Source organism: Anopheles nili, chromosome 3 (genome assembly GCF_943737925.1).
Source record: "Anopheles nili chromosome 3, idAnoNiliSN_F5_01, whole genome shotgun sequence".
Classification (NCBI taxonomy): Eukaryota; Metazoa; Arthropoda; class Insecta; order Diptera; family Culicidae; genus Anopheles; species Anopheles nili.
Window position 1 is genome coordinate 57,241,955 of NC_071292.1, and position 20,513 is coordinate 57,262,467.

Sequence of the window (20,513 nt, forward strand, 5' to 3'; positions counted from 1 at the left end):
TACATCAATGTGAAAATCGACCGGTTGAGAGCTCCTTCTGCAATTCGACAAAGCATTCAAGCGCCTTTGGCTATGCAATTTGCATAACACAAAGAGTTGCATCTTTGCATGCTTGCTATTCAAGGATACGCGTGCATCTGGCATGGCGGATGAGTTGTTACGTTGAGCAAAACGAATGAAAATACATTCACTTTCAGTCCTTCAGCCGTCTAAAATTGATCGAACGTTTCACCGGTGGACGTAGCTAAATTCGATAATTATACAAATTGCATTCCACTTCGCTTGGCGTTTGGCATTGACAACGTTTCGTGTGTTGTTTACCCACGGGAAATCACCATATCATTATCGCTATCACTGTACACACACGCACACGTGCAGTGCGTCACAAACAATTACACCTCCCGGAACGCCATACGTGCCCTTACCGGGCGTTGGAAGAAAAGGACAAGTGGCAATCCAAACCCGTCCCGATTACGATTCCATTTCAACGAGCCTGGGTGTCCCGAGCTATTTGCCAACTTGATTGCGATGCATGCTGCTCAATTCGATTAGGTGATTATGTTTTACGTTTTTTCCCCCTCCCCCCGTTTTTCACGCTACCCTTGGGCCCTCTCGGGCGTCTGATTGCGCCGGCGAACTAAGCGGCACACCGATAACGGGCACTAATGAGTGTCAACGAGTTTGCCACCCGTGCCAGTGATAATTTGACACCCGGAAGTGCTGCTCCTGGGACGAGCAAGTAACCCGTGGCAGAGAAAAATCCCGTTCTAATAGAAGGTTCGGTGCATGTAAGCCCTCATGAAGGGAAGCGTGAAAATTACCACCTCCAAGGGAGCGTCGGGTGGGGCTAGAAAAAGGTTTGAGCTAGAAAAAAACCAGGATCCCGCTTGATTGGGAATCCATCCGCCCGAGGCTTCTAGTGATGGTCCATTTTCCCGTGTATTTTCCCGTTGCAGTTGCTACCCACCGTTTGATTGGAGCCGCAATCGCAATGGCTGCCTGGCGGTGCTGTTTTGTGTGACTTGTTTCTCCATACTGATGTGTCTGGTTTTTGCTGACATTTTAAGCCGCGTCGACGAAGAGTAGGTTCCATGTGAAAAGAGGTCCTGTTCATTGCCACAGCGTGTCGACTAAAGATGCACTTTTCTTTCGTGTAGTGATTCCCTCAAGGCGACGACGACACAACGTCCTGGCCACGTGTTCCCGCTGCTGGTGGTGAAGATGTACGACGACACGGTCAAGTGTAGGATGACCGCCGAGTGTTCGATCGCGTGCTCGTATGTCCACGTGCTCAACATATCTACGCAGGTGGACGAACTGGCTAAGGTAAGAGCCTGTTTTCGAGAGTGCTGGTACTGTTGGACATTGCACTTCTGCCAAACTTTCTCCCGATAGGAGAACTCATGCCGCGCCTTCTCACTGACCATGTTATCCTTGCGCACGTCGGACGATATCCTACGCCGGAACTGGCTTTTACTGGACGTCGATTTCGAGGTTACGTCGCTGCAGCTGATCAACTCCAACATCATATCGATCGAGCCTGAATCCTTCGACATCGGATCGATGTTTGGCATGACCGTGCTGACGTTGCAATCGCTCAAGATCGACTACCTGCCGACGGGAGTGTTCCTGGGTTTGCAGAGTCTGCGCGAACTGAATCTACTGAATTTGCCACTTCGCCGGATCGACCCGTATGTGTTGAGTCCGATGAAGTACTCGCTGACGCGACTCGTCATCGAGAGCAGCCTGGATGCGATCGTGCCGAAAAATTTAACAGGATCCGCGACGCTTCCGAAGCTCGAGATTCTGTCGTTGGAGTACAACTCGTTCGTTGACGTGCTTGAGGAGGGAACTTTTGCTAATTTGCCCTCGCTGACAAGCCTCTATCTGCGCAGTTCACACATCACATCGCTCGATGTGAGTGTGTTTCGGGATGTGTGCACCACCGTCAAGCAGATTCACCTGATCGGCAACAAGCTGACTGAGGTGGCAGCTGGTACATTTGACTGTCTACGTGGCACTGAGGCGAAGATCTATCTGAAGGATAACCCGTGGTTGTGCACTTGCTCGCTGCAGTACCTCCAGGAGCTACTGCTGGACACCAACCTCGTGCTGGACGAGCCCGTGTGTCATGCTCCGGTGGAGCTAAAAAGCATGCCGATACGGGACGTAACGCTCTGCACGACATCGGAACCATCTGTCACACCATCTGGTGAGCCATCCACTGAGTCAACAGTGGAACCTTCGAGCAGTCCGGCGACTGAACTGACGTCAACGTCAACCACGGCAATGATAACGACGGAGGAGGTTACGACAAGTACGATGGAGGCAAGCTACACCACAACGACCACTGAGTTCGTTACAGAGCCATCGACGACGGAGGACACGACAACGACGGCGGAGGCGACTACTACTACTAAATTTCCAACTACAACAGAGGTGGATTCTACGACGGAAGAAAACTCTTCAGATGAACATTCTACCACCGAGGATACGACGTACTATCCAACACCAACGACGGAGACGGATTCGACTACGGAAACACCCCTCGAAACCACGTCAGTGTCTACTACTGGCACTACTGAGCTCACTACGCAGGAAACCACGTTTTCCTCAACCACGGAGGAAACTACGATGGAGCCAGAGACCGGTACGCCATCGACCGAGTTCCCTTCAACAACGATAAGAGATGTGAGCACCACAGACAGCACAACATCCACAGAGGCTTCATCCGCATCGACGGAAGATCAAACTACTTCGTCTTCCTCATCGACTGAGCCTGGAAACACACCAACGACAATCGTTCCGCTTCCGACGATCCTTCCAGACTTCGTGCAGGTACAGTGTGAGAGTACAGCCACTCCACTAGCATCGGAGATCATCGCCGAAAAAGCGATCATTCGTCGATTACGCTCCATTGGATTAGGCACGATTTCCCTGAATATCGCTACCCGTTCGAAGTTGTTCACCATCTCTGAGGCGCAGGAAGGCGCCGTTGAGTTGTTTTTCGACAAAACGACGTACGGGGCGGTACTCTGGTTCACAGACACCTCCACACTGTCGGCGGTGTTCTCGACAAACGTTGAGAGTAGCGCGCATTGCCAGACACTCGGTAGTCAGAAAGTGCGCATCGCCAACCTAACCCCGGACAAGAATTACGTCTTCTGTGCGTTCAGCTTGCATGAGGCGATGGTCTCTCCGTTCAACTGTCTTCCGTACCGGTTGCTGCCCGTGTATGGTCAGCGAGCCTGGTTGGTCGAGGATCAGAAGATCATGATGATCAGCATCATCATCTCGTCCATTCTGGTGGCGCTACTAACAGGCGTGCTGGTGACGTACTGCTTCTTCAAGAGTCTGGCGCTGTACCAAACGAACCGTGAGTATTATTGGAAGCAACGTGTTCCAATGTACGACCGAAAAGGACTTCGAAAAGGACTCTCTTTCGTTGCAGACTCGAAGCAGTCCGTGTTGCCCGTGGCCGAGCACAACACCGTCAAGAACACGTACATGTCCCCGATGCCGCCGAAGAAACCGCTCACACCGGAAAGGTTCGTACATCCGGTTCCGGTACACTCCCGGGACCAATTTTAAACTAATTTCGGCTCAGAGCGTAATTGCCTCCACCCCCCCGCCCACGCTGCTGTGTAACGAGGCGAAATTTGAACGATCGAACGACCTGGCATGTTGGTACAGCTGGAACCGGTTCCAGACATGCCGGTTTCAAGCGAAACTTGCTCCACTGGGCAGCACCGGGGAAAACTATTCGCAAATGAAGCTTCTGGGTTTCGTTCAATTGAGTGAAATTTAATTCCACCCGACCGTGATACCGACCTCACCCACGTTTCTGCTCTACCCTCTTCCCTACCTCCCCCCAAAAGGCCGAACATCAAGCGGAGCGTCTCGGACACCAGCATCGAAAGCGGACGCAGCTACGTCTCAGCCGTCGTGCCCGCGACGCAGTTCCAGTACATTTCCTGGAAGATGGAAAACCGCTCGCGGCCCTCACTCGAGTTCTACCCGAACGAGCCACCCCCGCCACCGTTGCCACCCCACCCGAGCAAGCGGCTGAAGAAGCAGAAGTCCGAGATCAAGATAAACTTCCACCAGCAGCAGGGCATCTACGACGAGCCGGCCGGGACGAGCTACAATGGCCGTACGGCGGGTACGAGCAGTTTGCACCAGTCGCTCCGCAGCAACCGGCACCGGGCGTCCTGTGGTGGGGTGTTGCACTGAGTGGGAATGTAACCACCCACCACCCACCCGCTCCCGAGCGGCCATTTTGCCGACTCTTCGGCCGCATTGGCGTACGCGGGTCCGCGAGCAAAGAAGGAGGATAGTGTGAATGAATAAATGATCGAGAATGGCGCGCAGGACGACCTCGACGTCTGGCGAATCTGCCAAAAAACTTTCCCCTCGCGTGGGGCGCGTTTAGCGTGCATGGTTGAGGAATCGTCCATCGCTCCATCGTCTTGTGTTTCTGGTGCTCGCACACGCTGTCTCTCGCAACCGTGCGCTAGTGGTGTAAGAAATATTCCGAAAATCTTTCCACTCCTCAAAACCTTCGCCCCATTCGTTCGTTCGCTCCATTTTCACCGATGAGCCAGGCAGCTGATTTTCTTCGCACACCCCACCAAATCGCTACATACATTATAGTGGATTATGTGCAAGCCGGCAGCTCTCACATCTGCGACGATTTACACCACGTCGACAGCAACAGTAGGCTATGGGATATGTGTGTGTTTTTTTCCCCCAGCCGTCCTTGGGACGCACCGAGACGTGCCGTGGGGGTTTTAGTGGTCACAAGAGAGAAGGACACTCAGGGCCAGGGTGTGAGAACCGCGAGTAGCGTCACGTTTTTAACCGGTTATAATGCTTTTCCCGTGCATCGGCCTGGGGCGCCAGCGGTCAGCGTACGGTGCGGTTAAACAAAAGGTGATCCTGGTACAGATCGAATATTTATAGCGTCCCGACGTGATGGCCCCCGTCCGAGTGTAGCGGGTTCGTAGTCGTAAGAATGCCGGTGCCGTTGTTTCAGTTGGGGTGGGATTTATTTTTGCTCACACGACAACCGATGACAGAGAGACACGTTGGCGTTCGGGCGCTAGACGGGCTGCGCTGGCAGAAGCAACCATAGCTGTTGTCCGTGCCGACGGGAAGGACAATTGATTTCGCGGGGGCAGTCAAATGGAAACCTTGCTGCCAAAAAAACACCCCTCTCATAAAACAAGAGAAAAGGGGGGTCTAAAAGGGACGATTATAAATATGAATATATGTCTACACGGTGGGTGTATATTTAGCGGTTTGGCAAACAGCAGTTAAAAACATTCCAACGGTAATCGGCGTAAAACGGTCGACAACGGATTAAACATGCTTAGCTGAGCGTTTCGATGGCATCTCGTTTCTTCCCATGCTGAGAGAGCTTCCGAACGAAATTAAGCACCACCCTCTGGGGGTGTATAGGAAAATGCCGTAAAACACACGTTCCAAAAAATGCCAAATTGGTCAAATGCACGGTTCGCTCACGCTTGCAGATGCAACAAGTGCCGCATTTTAATTGACCGGATATCAAGTGCCATTTTGCGTACGCCTTTTGTGTGCCGCTCCGAAATCGGCTAATTAAGGCGTGCAGGCTTTGGATCGGGCAGTGCGTGCAATTGGTATGCGAGTGAATGCAACTGGCGTGGGCATCATAATTTAATCATACATCAACAATTATCAATTGTTCGCAATGTGGGCGAGGAAATTGAATTTCCATCGCGTATATTGCCGTGGCAATCGCATACACTTGGTGCTTGCTTTTATTCTCACCGTGGATAACGGCAAACCAATATTGCTGATTGGTTGGTTCATTGAATCAGGTTTTATTGAGTGGATAAAGCGTATCGAAAGCGGATTGAGGAATCAAGGATTGGAAGTAAAAAAAAATATGTGTGGGAAAAAGCGAAAATAAAAATTGTTAGCATGATTATCGATTTTTGCCCACTCGACCCTGGGACAATTTCGATTACCATTTGGTTTGTTCAGTCTATAGTAGAGTGCATTTTCTTTGTACATAAAGTACACATAAAAATCCAATAAACTCCAAATTAAAGAAAAAGCGAAAATTGTTCTCCCTAGAAACGTCGTTTTTTTTTCCGTAAAATATCTGTTTTTTTTCTGCTGTTTGTCTTTTCCGTTCCCGTTGAGCGAGATGAAAAATGGATCGCTAGAAGATCTAATGGTTTTGTAACACCGACCAGCTACAAGCAAAACAAGCGACTCGAACGAAAGCAGCAACAAAAAAAAACTAGCAAACACAATGTAAATCGCGACGGTTTCGATGGCTAGAGAAGAAATCACTCGCCAGCACGCGCTGAGAAAACAGCTCTATTATTACGGACCCGTGGGCGGGCCTCGGAAAAACGCTGGCCCAGGAGCGGCCGCAAATGAGCGGTGCGAGGACGGAAAGAAAAACCCCCGAGCCCCAGCTCGCCGGGAGACACATTCCGAGAAAATGTGATTACACCGTCCACGTCGGGTTCCTCCCGGGGCCCGGTACGGTTGAACTTGTAACTCGAGCGCGACCCAACTTGCCCGAGATTGAAATCGGAAAGCGGCAGGAAAATGGCCCAAATGGGTTCGCTGTGGTGCAGCAATGGCGTCCGGGAGCACGTGCACCAATACGAGCGGTTCGGGTTGGGCGGAAGCTGGGAAAAGTTGGACCGAAGAATTTCCCGTCTCCGGAGAAACTCAGCGCCAGCGTGCGTGAGTGCGTGTGTGCGTGTGTATTTGCGGCTCCACCCGGGTTGGGTGACGAATCCCCCTATGCCCGGGTTGAGGAAAATTATCACCGTTTTCTTTGATCGTAGCGAGGTTTCGCTGCGTGCGTACATTTTACTTTCGTGGAAACACGGAAATTCCTTTAAATTATTCTTATTTTGCCAAATTGCTCAAAAAATAACCCCCCAACCATGGTGCGTGATTGTAGTAGGCCAGAATCTTCGCGAGGCCAACATCGAGGCGTTTTCCACCACGCTCGATCCGGACCGTGAACGGTACCATGGCAACGGACCCGACCATGTAGCAGTTTCCAAATGCGGGGAACCGCAGCCGTTTACTAATTGGTTGCGAGGGTGCTGCGTCCATGCGTGTGAGCATTGGGATGTTTTTTTTTCGGGAAGAACGGGAGAATGAGCAGATCGGCATCATTGCCATCATCATCATCGGCATCATCAGCCGGCTAGGTCGGAGTGACTATCAACCCGATTGGGGTGTCTCTTTCACGCCCGCTGGTGGCCGGGCGCTTGATGGGTTTATTATCGGAAGATGAACGAAAATAAACGTTCGCATCTCGGCTGGTGGGTGGGATTGGGATTGAACAATTTACTGTACACCCTCTTCGCGTGGCCTCTTTGCCCTTTCCGAAAAACGGGGCCCCACAACCATATGGCCGTGTGCTTCGATATATAACTATACAGAACCGACACGGGTCGGTAGCATTTCGGCGGCCGCTTCGTTGGGGTCACGTTTCATTCTTGCTTGAGAACCGCTTCCGGACAGTGTCCTTTTTTTTCAACCAGCCTAGCGATCACGCGTACCAGCGACCTCCGGCAAAATGTCGACTGTTGTAAGTATCGCCCGCAGAAGGGCCAACTCTTCCCTCTAGCGAAAAGAGGGTGGCAAGCATGCCAGCACGGGTGGAAAACCCTCCACCGTTGGTTTTTGGGCACCGATCCAAGAACCCGCTCGGACGGCGCTCGGAAGCAACTATAAAATATAGTGCAGTTGTACATATTAATAAAGCAAAACTGCGTCGAACGGGAGGGAAAAAGCGCCCCACGGCACCTGTACGGTGGGTTTCACAAGCCACTTTTCGCGCGCTCATTGTCGACCCGGTCTGGCCCCCGCGCATTAATACCGTTCCCTGGCGTGGCCGGTCGTCCAAAACGCGGCCAGCAGCTAGTGCAGCTCGTGCAACGCCCAAGTGCATCCGTGCTCAGTTGCATCCCGGTAGCGGCGAACGGCAGAATTCGGCAGAAACCCAGTGAATCCTCGTGCGAGTGACGGTTCCGCCCCGAGATGGTTAGTAGGGCGTTTGGTTAGGTGTTGCGAAAACCCGGGCACTGGGTGGGTAATTTTTTTGTTGTTGTTGCACCAAAAGATGGCCGCGTGGGGAAAAAACGACAACAATTGCAACACGCTTTTGCGAAAACGTCCTCGCGAGCATGTTCCTCGCCCGCGTGTCCGGGTGGGAGGCGAAGAATTTGCGTTCCGATCGCAATCAACAACCGAGCCCAGCACCCTTTAGACCTATGGCAGGGGGTCGCTGGGCGTTATGTCGCGCGTAATGTTCACCCGTAGGGTGGTGGTGGTTTGATACGCAGCTTGGTGGTGGAAAAAAACGTACAACACGCGAGTTCTAGCATGGCGCTTTGCACCGGACGTGGCCCGTGGCTCGTGTGGAGTACCATCGGAGTGGTGTTGTTGTGTCAGTTGGTGCTGCAAAGTGAAGCTCAGTCGTTTTTCCGGCGATCGGTGGTGCGTGAGGAAGGAGACAAATATAAAAAGAAAAAAACCCTCAAACCCTCACTCGAGCTGGAGCGTCGATGGGGTGAATCGACAGGAAGTTGAAGCCCACGGGCTGGAAAGGAGGCTTCAGTGGAAGCGTCCAAAAATCCAGCCCACCCAGTGCACCTAAGGGCTTGCCGGAAATTGGGCCAATTTTGTTGCTCACTCCCCGCGGGAAGTGCGTGTCTGTCGGTGCAAATGATGTCAGCACATAAATTTGCGCCTCGATTGATTTCTGTGTGTTTTTTTTAACTCGCGTTCATTAAATTGAGCGTGCATTTCTGCCAGTCTAAACATCGGCATGTCGGTGCACCTGAATGACCGGGGCGGACAGCTATTATTGACACTTTTCCAGACGGTTTATGGGAGCTAGCGGGCGTGGTGAAAAAAAAACCACACACACACACACACGCGAGAGAGTAATACATCACCCTGATGGCATCCATCACTTGGCACTTAATTCACCTAATGGATTTAGAATGGGGACTAGGGTCACCTTTTTCTGGGGGCAACCACTTTTGGCCGAAGCTGCCCGGGTTCAATTTGTTCGATTTTATGGCATGCATCGCGGCATGTGGTCCTCGTCAATTGGGCGGGTTTATGAGTGACCTGTCATATTTGTATCGTCAGCAGAAACCAATCACCCGATACCACCCGGCCGCTTCGGGCAGATCAAAGCGAAGGATTGATTGAAAAGAGGTGCTGGCTTCCCAAAAAGCCCCCTGCAATTGCACGGGATAAGCACGGGGAAAAAAAACCCTGGCACTCCCCCTGTGAGAGGTTTGCTAGGAACGGTGACTTGGGAAAGAGTCCCAGAATGACGGAAAGCTGCCAACTGCCGCCCGGAATACCAATGAGCGGGCGCACAAGAGAGACAGAGAGAGAGAGAGAGGGCTTGAGCTGGGAACACTCGGCCATCAGAGCCCCAGAACACGTCCGTCTATTTATAATCCCATACAACAGTCCCGGGGGGCAACAGCGGGATAAGTTGGCCATTTCGGGGCGAAAAGCATCCCACCCAAGCGGGACAAGCTGAATATCAAAGCAGGCGGGCAAGTTTTCGCCACGGCATGCTTCGATTTTGGGCTCCGGCGGTTGAGCCTTTCGTAGCGCCGGCGAGATATTGTTGTTCGGGAAAACTCACCTAAGCCGCCCCGTTGCGAGGATGTTGCGCAAAATTTTGGCATTTATATCCTCCCCTCACACCGGGTACTGCCGATTCTTCGATTACTGTTCGAGCTGGTGTACTGCGGGAACGGAGCGTGGGTAGCCAACGCACTTTTCGATTTGCTGATGCGAGGCTTATCGCTGGAAGGCTGGCATTAACAACAGCAAAAAAAAAACTAATCAATACACCCACACACGCCAATAACGCTTTCTACGCTTTTTTTCTTCTTCTCTTTTCATGGCCCTCAACCTGCCTGCAGGATGATCTAGACAAAGCTCAGTTGGAACGTAAGTATGCCATTCCGTTTGGCTGGAAAACGCATCGTGTACCAGGTTCCTCATCGCAGAGAGAATACACTCGACACGGTGTCATATTTGAAAGGAAACCCTTTTTTGAGGGCCAAATATAACCAACCTGAGGGAGTTACTTAATGCTGGAAGTAATCACTTCGCTACGGGGCACACACACACGTGAAAAACGGCCACCCCAAGTGGGCGTACGATGTCGGAAATGTCGCCCAAATTTAACCGCCACAGGAAGCGGCAACGAACCAACCAACTCGGAACCTCGTAAACGGCTAGTTAGCCCGATCGAAACCCACCGCGAGCTCGCTAATGATGGATCAATAATTATAGCGATGCAATCGAAAGTTGTTTCGCCAGAATTCGAATGCGAATTCCGTGGCGACTTTCACGACACCGCGATACCGATCGGGCTGCTTGGTTGGTTGAGGTGTTTCGGCTTGTTTTTGTGTGTGCGTTTTTTTTTTCGTATGTCATTTAAATTGTCGGACCCAACCGTCCGCGACGCCATTTTCCCGTTGGCTTGTTTCACTTTCCGCGTTGTTTGCTTACGGTCTTTTGTCTTTCGGCGGTCCGGACCCGTTCGCGGACCCGCACACATTAACGCACTCGGCCCATAATCCTATCATCGCGCGTTTCCTTTCGCTCGCACATTGTTCGATGTGGCGCATTTTCGCATTATGCAGCGCACCCGTCCGGCATTATGTAAGGCCTCCCTCTCGAAAGGTGCGGAACAGGTGCCAAATAATCGATCGGGCCAGGGAAACGAGCAGATCAGATCCTTTCACTAGACGGGTCGCACTAGGGATGGGTCCCCTGGGGGAAGCTTACGCAGCTGACATGACCTAGGACTACGCCCGATGGGCTCGGGTGTGCTCTAAGCCGGGCTAATCGGTTTCGAGAGCAGGATGGAGAGAGAAAATTAAGACCCAACCCCAAGGCCCCAAAGCCGTCGTGCTTGGTCACAGGGGAGCAGTTGTAATCATTTCCAGAAATACTTTATCTACCGGCTACCGGCTTTGGTCGGGTTGACATCTAAGGCGCAGCCGGTTTCGAGCTTCGAAACCTGCCCGTAGGGTAGAAAAATCCTTGAACAACCGAACCTGCCCCCAGGTAAATTCGGAAGCAGCCACGCTAGAGCTGTTGCGCCAATTTTGGAACACCCGACAACGCCAGCAGCAGTAGCGGCACAAGCAACATCGTGAGGCTCAAAAAGATAGCCAAAAGGCTTTCACTTTCACCGTGCTGCGGGTGTGGCGGTGGCAGTTCCCTGTCGGGCCGATTACTCATGATGAATCGATCCACTCGAACATGACGTCAGTCGAACACGGGCAAAGTGTGTGGTCGCGTTTCGGTCGGTCGGTCAAATGAGATCACTCGCGGGTGGAAAACCAACGCCGCATCAAAGCAGGCCGCCATTGATAGACCCAGCCGCTCTAGTAGACCTTCCTCGCACCGTAACCTGTCACCAGGGCAACGAAACATCTCAAATGGCGACGTCTCAACGGCAAGGTGTTGACAGATGCGATTTTAATTGCCATTTCGAGCGACTGTCACTAACGCTGGAACGTAAGCCTCCATGTTATTCTCACAGGGCACGTTCTCGAGAGGGATGAAAATAGGTACCATTGCGTGGCTTTTGCAGGCGCTAAAGGATCCCAATTAATCTTGCTGACAACCCTCCAGCGTCAACGGCCAATGTCATCCGGGCGGTTCGACGAGAAGCGGTTAATCCGTTTAACGATGTCGAATACCGTACCCATTGCCGTTTAGGTATGAATTACAACGAGCATGGGCGTCTAATCGCACGGAATGAGCTTGTTCCACGGGATTAACGCCTCGCTGGCCATGCCCGTTGGCCATGCGGGTATTTTGGTCGAGGTTTACAGTCGATTTTACATTCTACGAGAAAGATAATTACAAACCGATAAACTCGATTTCGTTATTCAGAACGATTCCCCCGTGGGTACCGACTCGGTGCTCGAAGGTAAAATGCATAAAATACGCCAGCCATGAGTCCTCGTTGGTGGTGGCGCTGTAGCTTTTCCATCGAGATAAATCGATGGAAATAATTTCTCGCACAGCGGAGACGGAATATTTATAATTCTCCCCCCCCATCGGCGACATCTCGATCGATTTCAATCTGTCCCGGACCGTCGGGAGTTTGTGTCGATCACCTGCTGGGGCTCTATTTTCCGACCATTTTTTTTGGTGCAGCACGAGGAAACGAGAGATGAAAATAAAAAGCGTTCGACATAAATCGATTCGGATGCAAAAGCACACTCGCACGCCTGCGCCCGCCATTGAGAAGGCCATTGCAAACTGCTAATCTCGCACAAGGAGCCCGCAATCGATGCTGTCCGTTCGCGTACCGCTCATTCGGCTACGCAATGCGTTAACGGGCTCTGTTGGTGGTTGGAATAAAAACGCAGGTTTACATTCGCGAAGGTAGTCCCCGTGAACACTGGCACACTGGCAGATCGATCGATTTTAGTGCGCATTTAAGCACCATCTAGCCGACAGCGAGGGTACAATAAACGTCCACCGTCGGTAACGGAGGCACGCAAGGCGACCCGTTTGCAGAGAAATTGCACGAGAAATGGCCGTGGCCTGCGCCAATAGATTACGATCTAGTTTGCGATCGATCTGGAACGGTGTCTTGCGCGTCATAAACTTCACCCGGCCAGTCGGCCGGCTGGTGCACTCGGGCGCGCTTATTTATAGCGCGCTAATTAGGTTAGGCTTCAATTGGGTGCATCGATTCATTGCCGGGGTGGGCGATCCTCCGCGCTTCGCCTTTGCGATCGAAACCGCGATCGTTGCCGGGGCTGGGTGTTAAAAATAGCGGACCCTCAGCTGGTCGGGGAAATAAATCACACCAGGTTGCGGTCGAGTGGCACTGGGAGAATGAGCAATAGAGAGAAAGAGACGGAGAGAGCGAGAGAGCAAAAGAAAAGGCAGGTTTTTCCTCCCCAAACGTGCTGGGAAGGGTTTCATCAGCCTCGTCACCAATCAATTAGCTGGTACTTGAATCTAGTTGGAAATTGCCAATGCCAAATCGGTTGAGTGACACCCCGGTTCTGGCTGTCAGGAGCACAATTATCAACCTGGTGCAAATGAGGCGTAATATCAACGATGAGAGGATAAAAAAGAAGCGCTTAAAAATAATGTTTTTTGGGGGAGATTTTTTACCTTTTTTGGGGATGAAACGATGCTTCATATCCTGGCTTTAAGGTTCCAGAACCACCCATCGAGAGCGCTAACCTTGCGCGAAAATGGCAACATTTTCCTTCCCCAGTACGAACTTCGTTTCCTGACCCCGGAGGCAAATTGATTTATTCTCCTCCCGCCGTTGATGTCGTTTTTTTTTCGGAATTTGATTTCCTCGCGTACATTCACCCATGTCACGCCGGGTGTTGACAGAACACAGACGACAGGCGTTCGCACACAGCCGTGAACTTGAATTATGGGCTCGCGAAATGATGCGAAATGATGCAGCTCCAAAATTTGCAACCCCACCCGAATTGGGAAGGGCACATACACACCCTGTTCTGTGATTCCGAGCGGGCGATAAACTGATAAGCTCACGCCAAGTACCATCGCACGTACGATGAGCTGTGCATTTTCAAACACCCGTGCAATTGCGCGATGCAACCGGACGTTGATATTCGCCGTGGCACATCCGATCCGGTACCGATTTACGAGTCCCAGGCCGCGACGTGAACTTGATGGATGGTGCACCCGTGAACACCGGTGTGCAGTACGACTCTGCATGATAATGAATGAAACGTGCGCGGTTGCTGCACCCCGAACCGATGGGGGTGAAAGGGTTGACGCACCCCCTTTTGCGAGAGTGGGGTGATGAATCCCGATTGCAATTAATGCACCCGATTGAACTACGCACGCCACTGTGGGCCGTTGGTGCGGTTTCGGTGGACATTTTACTTGATGATGTTTAAAATACAATTTCGCAAACCGCAATGAACAAGCTGCTGTAAGGACGTTTTAATGGCATGCAAATGGTTTGCGCTCCCGGGCGTCATATTGCCCACGTAGCTTTCTGCGCGCAATGTGTACAGTCCCCCAGGAGCGAAGTTCCACAAAGCGAATCACGAGACGAGTGCCACGAGAGCACGTAATAGAAAATTTCATTTTAATTCACGTATGCTTGCACCTCGTCGGGAGATGCGCAGCCGTGCATTCGTGCGTTTTGTATGCAAGAAGAAGAAAAAAAATTGCCACTTCCGTTTCCATGCTGCCCGAGTGCGCTCTGTTTTATGTCCATCTTCACCGCCCGTTGCCAGTGATTTTCCTCCCATTTCTCGCTGAATGTAAAACAGCTGCAACGCGGCCTCCCGAGACTCGGAGGATGATGCGAAAATAAATTTCACAATTGCCCGCTCGTAGCGCCTCGTGTACTAAAGCAGGCGCATTTCGCCCACTGGGGGCGAATGGGGGCCGGCGGTTTGCTAGTTTTACGATGCTAACACTCCCTCTAGCCGATGTTCATTCATTAATAAACACACCGTGCCGCGAAACGAGCTGTGAAACGAGGCTAGCACGCGGGTTTGTTTGGCCGGCTGTTGGTGTGCTGGTGGAAATGAGACGGGTCGACGAAAAACACGTGCCAAGGAAAACTCCTCACCCGAGCATCGTGGTGCGCGAGTAAATCGCAATCAAGCACCGGCCTGCTGCGATGGGAAACGGCTACAGCAACGCGACGAATTAAGCCCGAATTGATGGTGCACTAAAAATACGCACCCCAAAGCATCCCGCGTTGCCATGACGAAACACGCGGCGCATTTGTACCGCCCGCCCGCGGATGCTTGGGGTTTTAAGAGAGACCGAGAGAGAGAGAGAGAGAGAGAGAGAGAGAGAGAGACGAATGAACCTGCGATCGAACCTGGGCACGTTTTGAGCAGCCAACAAAACAAGAAAAAAACGCTAACACAATTGAGCCGTGAACACGGGATTCATAAACACGTTCTTTCTTTTCCGATCCATCCCGTTTTTCCAGTGCTCCGCAACGCGTTCAACGCGTTCGATCAGGAAAAGAAGGGATGCATCGGCACGCAGATGGTCGGTACGATCCTCAGCATGTTGGGCCACCAGCTCGACGACAAGATGCTGAAGGAAATTATCGACGAGGTCGACGCCGACGGCTCGGGTGAGCTGGAGTTCGAGGAGTTCGTCACCCTGGCGGCCCGGTTCATGGTTGAGGAGGATGCCGAAGCCATGCAGCAGGAGCTGAAGGAAGCGTTCCGTCTGTACGACAAGGAGGGCAACGGTTACATCACCACCCAGGTGTTGCGCGAAATCCTGAAGGAGCTGGACGACAACCTGACGAACGAGGACCTGGACATGATGATCGAGGAAATCGATTCTGACGGTTCCGGCACCGTGGATTTCGATGGTGAGTTGAAGCTAAGCTAGCGATCGAGTGATCCTTTTGTTTAACGCATTCTAACCGACCACCGATTGTTATCCTTACCCACAGAATTCATGGAGGTCATGACCGGTGGCGACGACTAAGCCCGCAACTCGGCAACCCACCAACTGCAGCTAAACAACAGCCATACAAAAGAAAAACAAACACACACAAAAAAAGTCCCACCCCCACGTTATAATGTTACCCGTTTTCTTCTTCGTTAAGTTTCTTCTTCGTCAGTAACGCACACACGGTACCACCGGTGGGGAAATGCGTCCGATAAAAGGGGACCGACTTCCGGAGCCACCCACAAGCCCTCTACATGGGTGGTTCGAAGGATTCGGTTCCGCTCTTCCGCAACAGTATCTTCCGCCCTTACGATCGCTTCCATGGGGGTGGTGAACAGGGTGGTGAACCAGAGGACGGGGAAAACCGAAGCAGCCACCCCACGGTCGCTGCTTTTCATCGTTGCTTAAAGAAAACAAAGTTGCTACATTCTATCCGTTCTGTGTATTCCGGCCGGCCGATCGGTGTCCTGGCTTTCGGTTTTTCCCGCGCCGCTGGTGATCCTCCTAGAGTGGAGAGAGAGATAGAGAGAAAGAGAGAGATAGGTGAAAGTAAACTCCTACCGAACACGCCGGTGAGATGTTGATGTTGATCTTATAGTGTAAGCGAGCAGAACAGCGCCAAATAAACAGCACTGCGGTTGCTCTCGTTGGTAGCCGTGGAAAAGCCACACCATGTTGTTTCTTCACGGGTTCGTTTGGGGATTGGGAACGAGCCTTTTTAGGATTTCAACTAGGATGGAATTTGGTTTAGCTTTCAGATTATTTCGTTATGTTAGCAGATGAGCCAAAGATAATATCACAGTAGGTTATAACGTGATGCTTCAAACGCAAAGTAACAATCCGCAGAAATGGTTGGTTTATTTCGAAATTCGAACTCGAATTCGATTGACCGTTCAATCGTTCTATAGCGACCTCCATTGCATACCTCGAAATGAACATGAAACAAAAAAACTCGCGAAAGGCCAATTATGCGTTCTAAATTAAACCGTGGCACCCTTTAGCATGTCCTTAAAGCCGGCAGCTCGTTGGGCAACATTGTCTACCGAGCGCTTCTAATGCCACCGCATTACCGGGGTTAGTTGTCTAATCACGGTGGGGTGGGTTAAAAATAAATTGGACATCTTAATTTATGCTTCATAAACGGTCGCTGCGCGGGCAGCGAAATCAGAAGGCAAACACGGGTAAACAGCATTCATCAAAATCGTCGAACGTGCGGCCAACTAGCATTAATCAGCCGACGGTGAGTCTTGCTGCAGTCGGGAGCCCGCTAGATTGTACCATTTCGCGTGCAACCTTTTGCGAGTTATTTCACACATTACTCACCCGAAGCGAGCTACTTTATGGCATTTATTGAAACCGTCGATGTCGTGCGCGAAAGCAAGGAGAGAGAGAAAAAAAAATGTGCATTTGTAACAAGCACTGCCAACGACGATCAAGGGCAGTTCGGTCGGGTGACCGGCCTGGGCACAGTTTTGGATCGAGTCCAGGGTAGTTGACTTGGTTGGAAAATGATGGCCACAGTGCCAGTGGAACACTCACAAGCGCACACACCCACACAAGTACCCAGAAAGTTGGACGATGGAAGTTTCACCAGAAAGGATCTATTCGCCTTTAAAGGATAATGGGTCAATGGGGCACCGGCAGGACTCGGGAATTAGTTTATCTTCCACTTTGAGTACCACTCCGGATGGTTCGCCCCCAAAACGAGCCGATTTAAAACCGTCCTCAAACATGCGAACGATGCGACTGATGGATTGCAGACTGCTCCGCTTAGTAGCTAGAGGAGCATTAAAACTAGGTCAAAAAGCGAATACTGGAGCTTGAATCCCTTACTCGTTTTTGTAGCTTAATTATTACCATTTTCTGAAAACTCAGACCGGAAACTCAACCCGGACACGCGCTCGTATGAAATGGTGGTTCGAGAGCAAGTTTTTGAAATAAAATAAATAAACTCATTTCCATCCGGTCGCGTTAGAGAAATGCGTTTTCCCCGTTCACGGCTCGACTCCGATGGCGTACGATTTTCGCGTAGCAGCGGCGCATTATTGAAACCCCCTGTGGCAGAAACATCGCGTTTTGCAAAGCTGTATTCATAAAAAAGCTGGCGATTGCATTAACCCCACACATCGACCGGTAAAACGACGGGTTGCACCGTGCACGGGAAGCTTCCGGGAAGCATCAGGTTGCTGCAGGACACAAGCGTTTTGAGCAAAAACTGTGAGCCCGGGACGATGCCCCACACGACGTTCTTCGTTCGCCTGTTGGGAAAAGTTTTTCCGCTTGTTCGCATTTTAAAATAGCGCCCAGAGCAACATTGTGTTCGTGAAGAAAGACGACGCTAGCCGACCGGATGGAGCAAACGGTACTTTGTATGTATCCCTCCACCGGTTGCTCCGTTTGACGTGGCATTGTGAACGAGGCGAAGGTTGCTAGGATGCTTGGTTGTTTGTGCAGCGTGAACTGTTAAATTTGTGCAAAATTTACTCCACTTTATGTTCGCTTTGCACTTCAATTGCACGGTACGCTGCAGGGAGGTTTTTTTTCTATACAAAGAGTAAGCACGAGAATGCTTGGCATTTTCCGAAAGCAAGATTCATTTTTCGTTAAACAGAATCTTCCCAATTTTCGCAAATATTTCGCATTCATTTTCAAGCAGCCCTCTTATAGCGTTGTTCGTAATAATATTTCTCAATCTGAACCCACCGTTATAAGGTCCGTGGCATTAAAAAGGACCTGATTTAGTTCACAGGCAGAGAGCTTTTTAAGCCATGCACGAACGGTTCCGTACCAACTGGCCATACACCGTCATTCACACGTCGCTTCGGATTGTGCAGAAAACTTTTAAAATGACCCATCATCCGTCGGTGCTGCCGATACGCTAGCGTATCCTGTGTGCTGCACTGGTTTAAAAGTTTTTCCTTCACTACCGCTTGGACCGTCCTCGGGAATCCAGCTCAGTGTGTGATACGACACTGCGACAGGCCGGCAGTATCCACTTCCGTATCCTTTTTGACAGCGGATGAATGGAGCTCACTTTATGCTTCCGTTAATCTCAGTTTCGTACAACTTTTTTTAACTCCTCCGGAAGCGACCGTGCGCGAAACGATAAAAGTACGCTTTTCATTTCGTGTGAAATAAATCTCGTCCTGTGCGGGATAGTAGCGAAATTACAACGATAGATTTACAGCACCCGCTTTAGTTTAGGGCTTAACGCGACCGTTACTGTTGGGCAATCGTGCGACAAAATTGCGAAATAAAAATGCATGGAAGTGGTTTTCCTCCCGAGCCCATTTAAATTGTCACGATAATCGCACATCTGAGCACGGCGGCTACCCAAAACCATATATTCCAAAGGATCCCTTTTCCTACGAGCTTGTCATGTTGAAATTTTCTCAATTTTCCAAATCTCATTATTAGCTATTTTAATGGATTCCACAGAGGATGCTACCGCTAAAGCGCCGTGAGCTTCTTCCTATTAGCAGTTCAATCAGTTTACGTCGGTCATGAAACTTTCCGGATCGAATTGATTTATGTTCGGCCCAGCCCGGCAAGGTATCCCTTCACGCAGTGTTAGGCGAAGGATTACGGGCTCAGCGCCTGGTGGGTTCGATCCGCTTTTATAGGATTTCTCCAGAGATGCATACCTAATGGAAAACGGACCCTGGGCGGACTCGGTCCGTCGTTTCGGAGTCGGGTCGAGATTTCTACGTACACTCCTGAGTTGGTCTGGAGTTGGAGTTGGTCTACGATGGGGTGGCAATAAAAGCGTTATGATAGCGCCCATCCGTGTGCGTACGGGAGCAGAATGATATAACGTATATTGCGGCTTCGGCACGTATTTTCCACGCATAATAATATGTAGGAAAACCGTATTAAATCGAATTATTACGCATGCATATTACAATACGCTCACCTTCCCTAATGCATTGCAATCATGCTGCTTTTAATGATCATTAGGGTTGGCTTTAAGTTTCCCCATCTAATATTAGACAGGTTGATTGAAACTGTTCATCCTAATGATCGCCAGAGTTTACCTTCCCCAGTTTGCGTTCCCTCCAGGGCTGATCCTATCGCGCTGCCGTAAGATTTGTGGTACCATTTTCCCCGCGGAAAAGTTCTCGAGCTGTACGATTTATCGACCAGCCGCTATCGCAGGGTCAGGTGGGTTTTCTCCCGAGATGGGGCAAACGCGATAGGCGGTTTCGGCGGGCGTAATGATCACGCGAGTCAGCATTACGGCCTGCCATCGCATCTGGCGGTTAGCGACTCGCTGCCAGCGACCGGTGACCGGGAAAGGAATGCGAGATTCTATTTATTATATTTAATTTCAATGATTAATGCAGAGGTGCGCGCAATTGCCGCAGGAATTCTCGCCGGCCCCAGCGGTCGTTTCGCATACTGTCGAAGTGAATGTGGCTCAGCGCAGACCAAAATATGGATGAAGTTTAACGTGAAAATTAACAACACTCGTTTAAAATTGTAACGACTTTAATGCACTAACGCTTGATTTATAGCGTTCATAAGCGCTTATTAACGCGTCAAAAACAGCATTAGTTTTTATCCATTTCTTTCATTTAACGAATAGTGCAATTTTGAAAACGATTTTCAAATTTTGATCAAGCATTATGATCGATTTTTCTCGATATTTCTCGATGATCGCCAGTTTGTCCACCGCTGCAGTAAACCAAGGCACAATGTTTATCGCAAAATTGGCACCAAACCGTCACGGACTCGCGGCCAGCCTCGGCCACGGGACAGATAGAGAGACACCAGCGGCACTTGCGAAGTGGTCCCCGAAAATTCCTCATCGATAAATTGGACATCGCCGTCGTCGAGCGTGTACTCGTTGCGAGCTGCACGCGTCCCATCATCCGGATCCGGGTGTTGATTGGATGAGCATCGTCTTGTCGGGGTCGCGCGGACAGCGGAAGTTTGTGTGGCTGTGCTTGACTGTGTGTGTCTGTTTTTCCGTGTGGAGGGTGTGCATTTTTTCCACCCTT

The 20,513-nt window shown here is 50.8% G+C and overlaps 2 protein-coding genes across 4 annotated transcripts; both read left to right on the top strand.

Moving 5' to 3' along the window:
* The first annotated feature begins 798 nt into the window (after positions 1-798).
* On the top strand, positions 799-4,233 carry LOC128724673 (uncharacterized). Its single transcript, XM_053818394.1, has 6 exons — positions 799-857; positions 957-1,082; positions 1,158-1,326; positions 1,396-3,376; positions 3,452-3,548; positions 3,879-4,233. Exons 1-6 carry the CDS (start codon positions 799-801, stop codon positions 4,231-4,233), a joined length of 2,787 nt encoding a protein of 928 aa, XP_053674369.1.
* Positions 4,234-7,450: 3,217 nt separating this feature from the next.
* On the top strand, positions 7,451-16,183 carry LOC128725806 (troponin C, isoallergen Bla g 6.0101-like). Of its 3 annotated transcripts, none has more exons than XM_053819576.1 (4): positions 7,451-7,606; positions 9,975-10,002; positions 15,035-15,430; positions 15,515-16,183. In XM_053819576.1, the coding sequence occupies exons 1-4, from the start codon at positions 7,595-7,597 to the stop codon at positions 15,547-15,549; spliced, it is 471 nt and encodes a 156-aa protein (XP_053675551.1). In that variant the 5' UTR covers positions 7,451-7,594; the 3' UTR covers positions 15,550-16,183. The 3 variants fall into 3 exon arrangements, with proteins under 3 accessions (XP_053675551.1, XP_053675552.1, XP_053675553.1); XM_053819577.1 differs by lacking the exon at positions 7,451-7,606 and adding an exon at positions 7,952-8,061; XM_053819578.1 differs by lacking the exons at positions 7,451-7,606; positions 9,975-10,002 and adding an exon at positions 11,716-11,752.
* Positions 16,184-20,513: the final 4,330 nt, after the last annotated feature.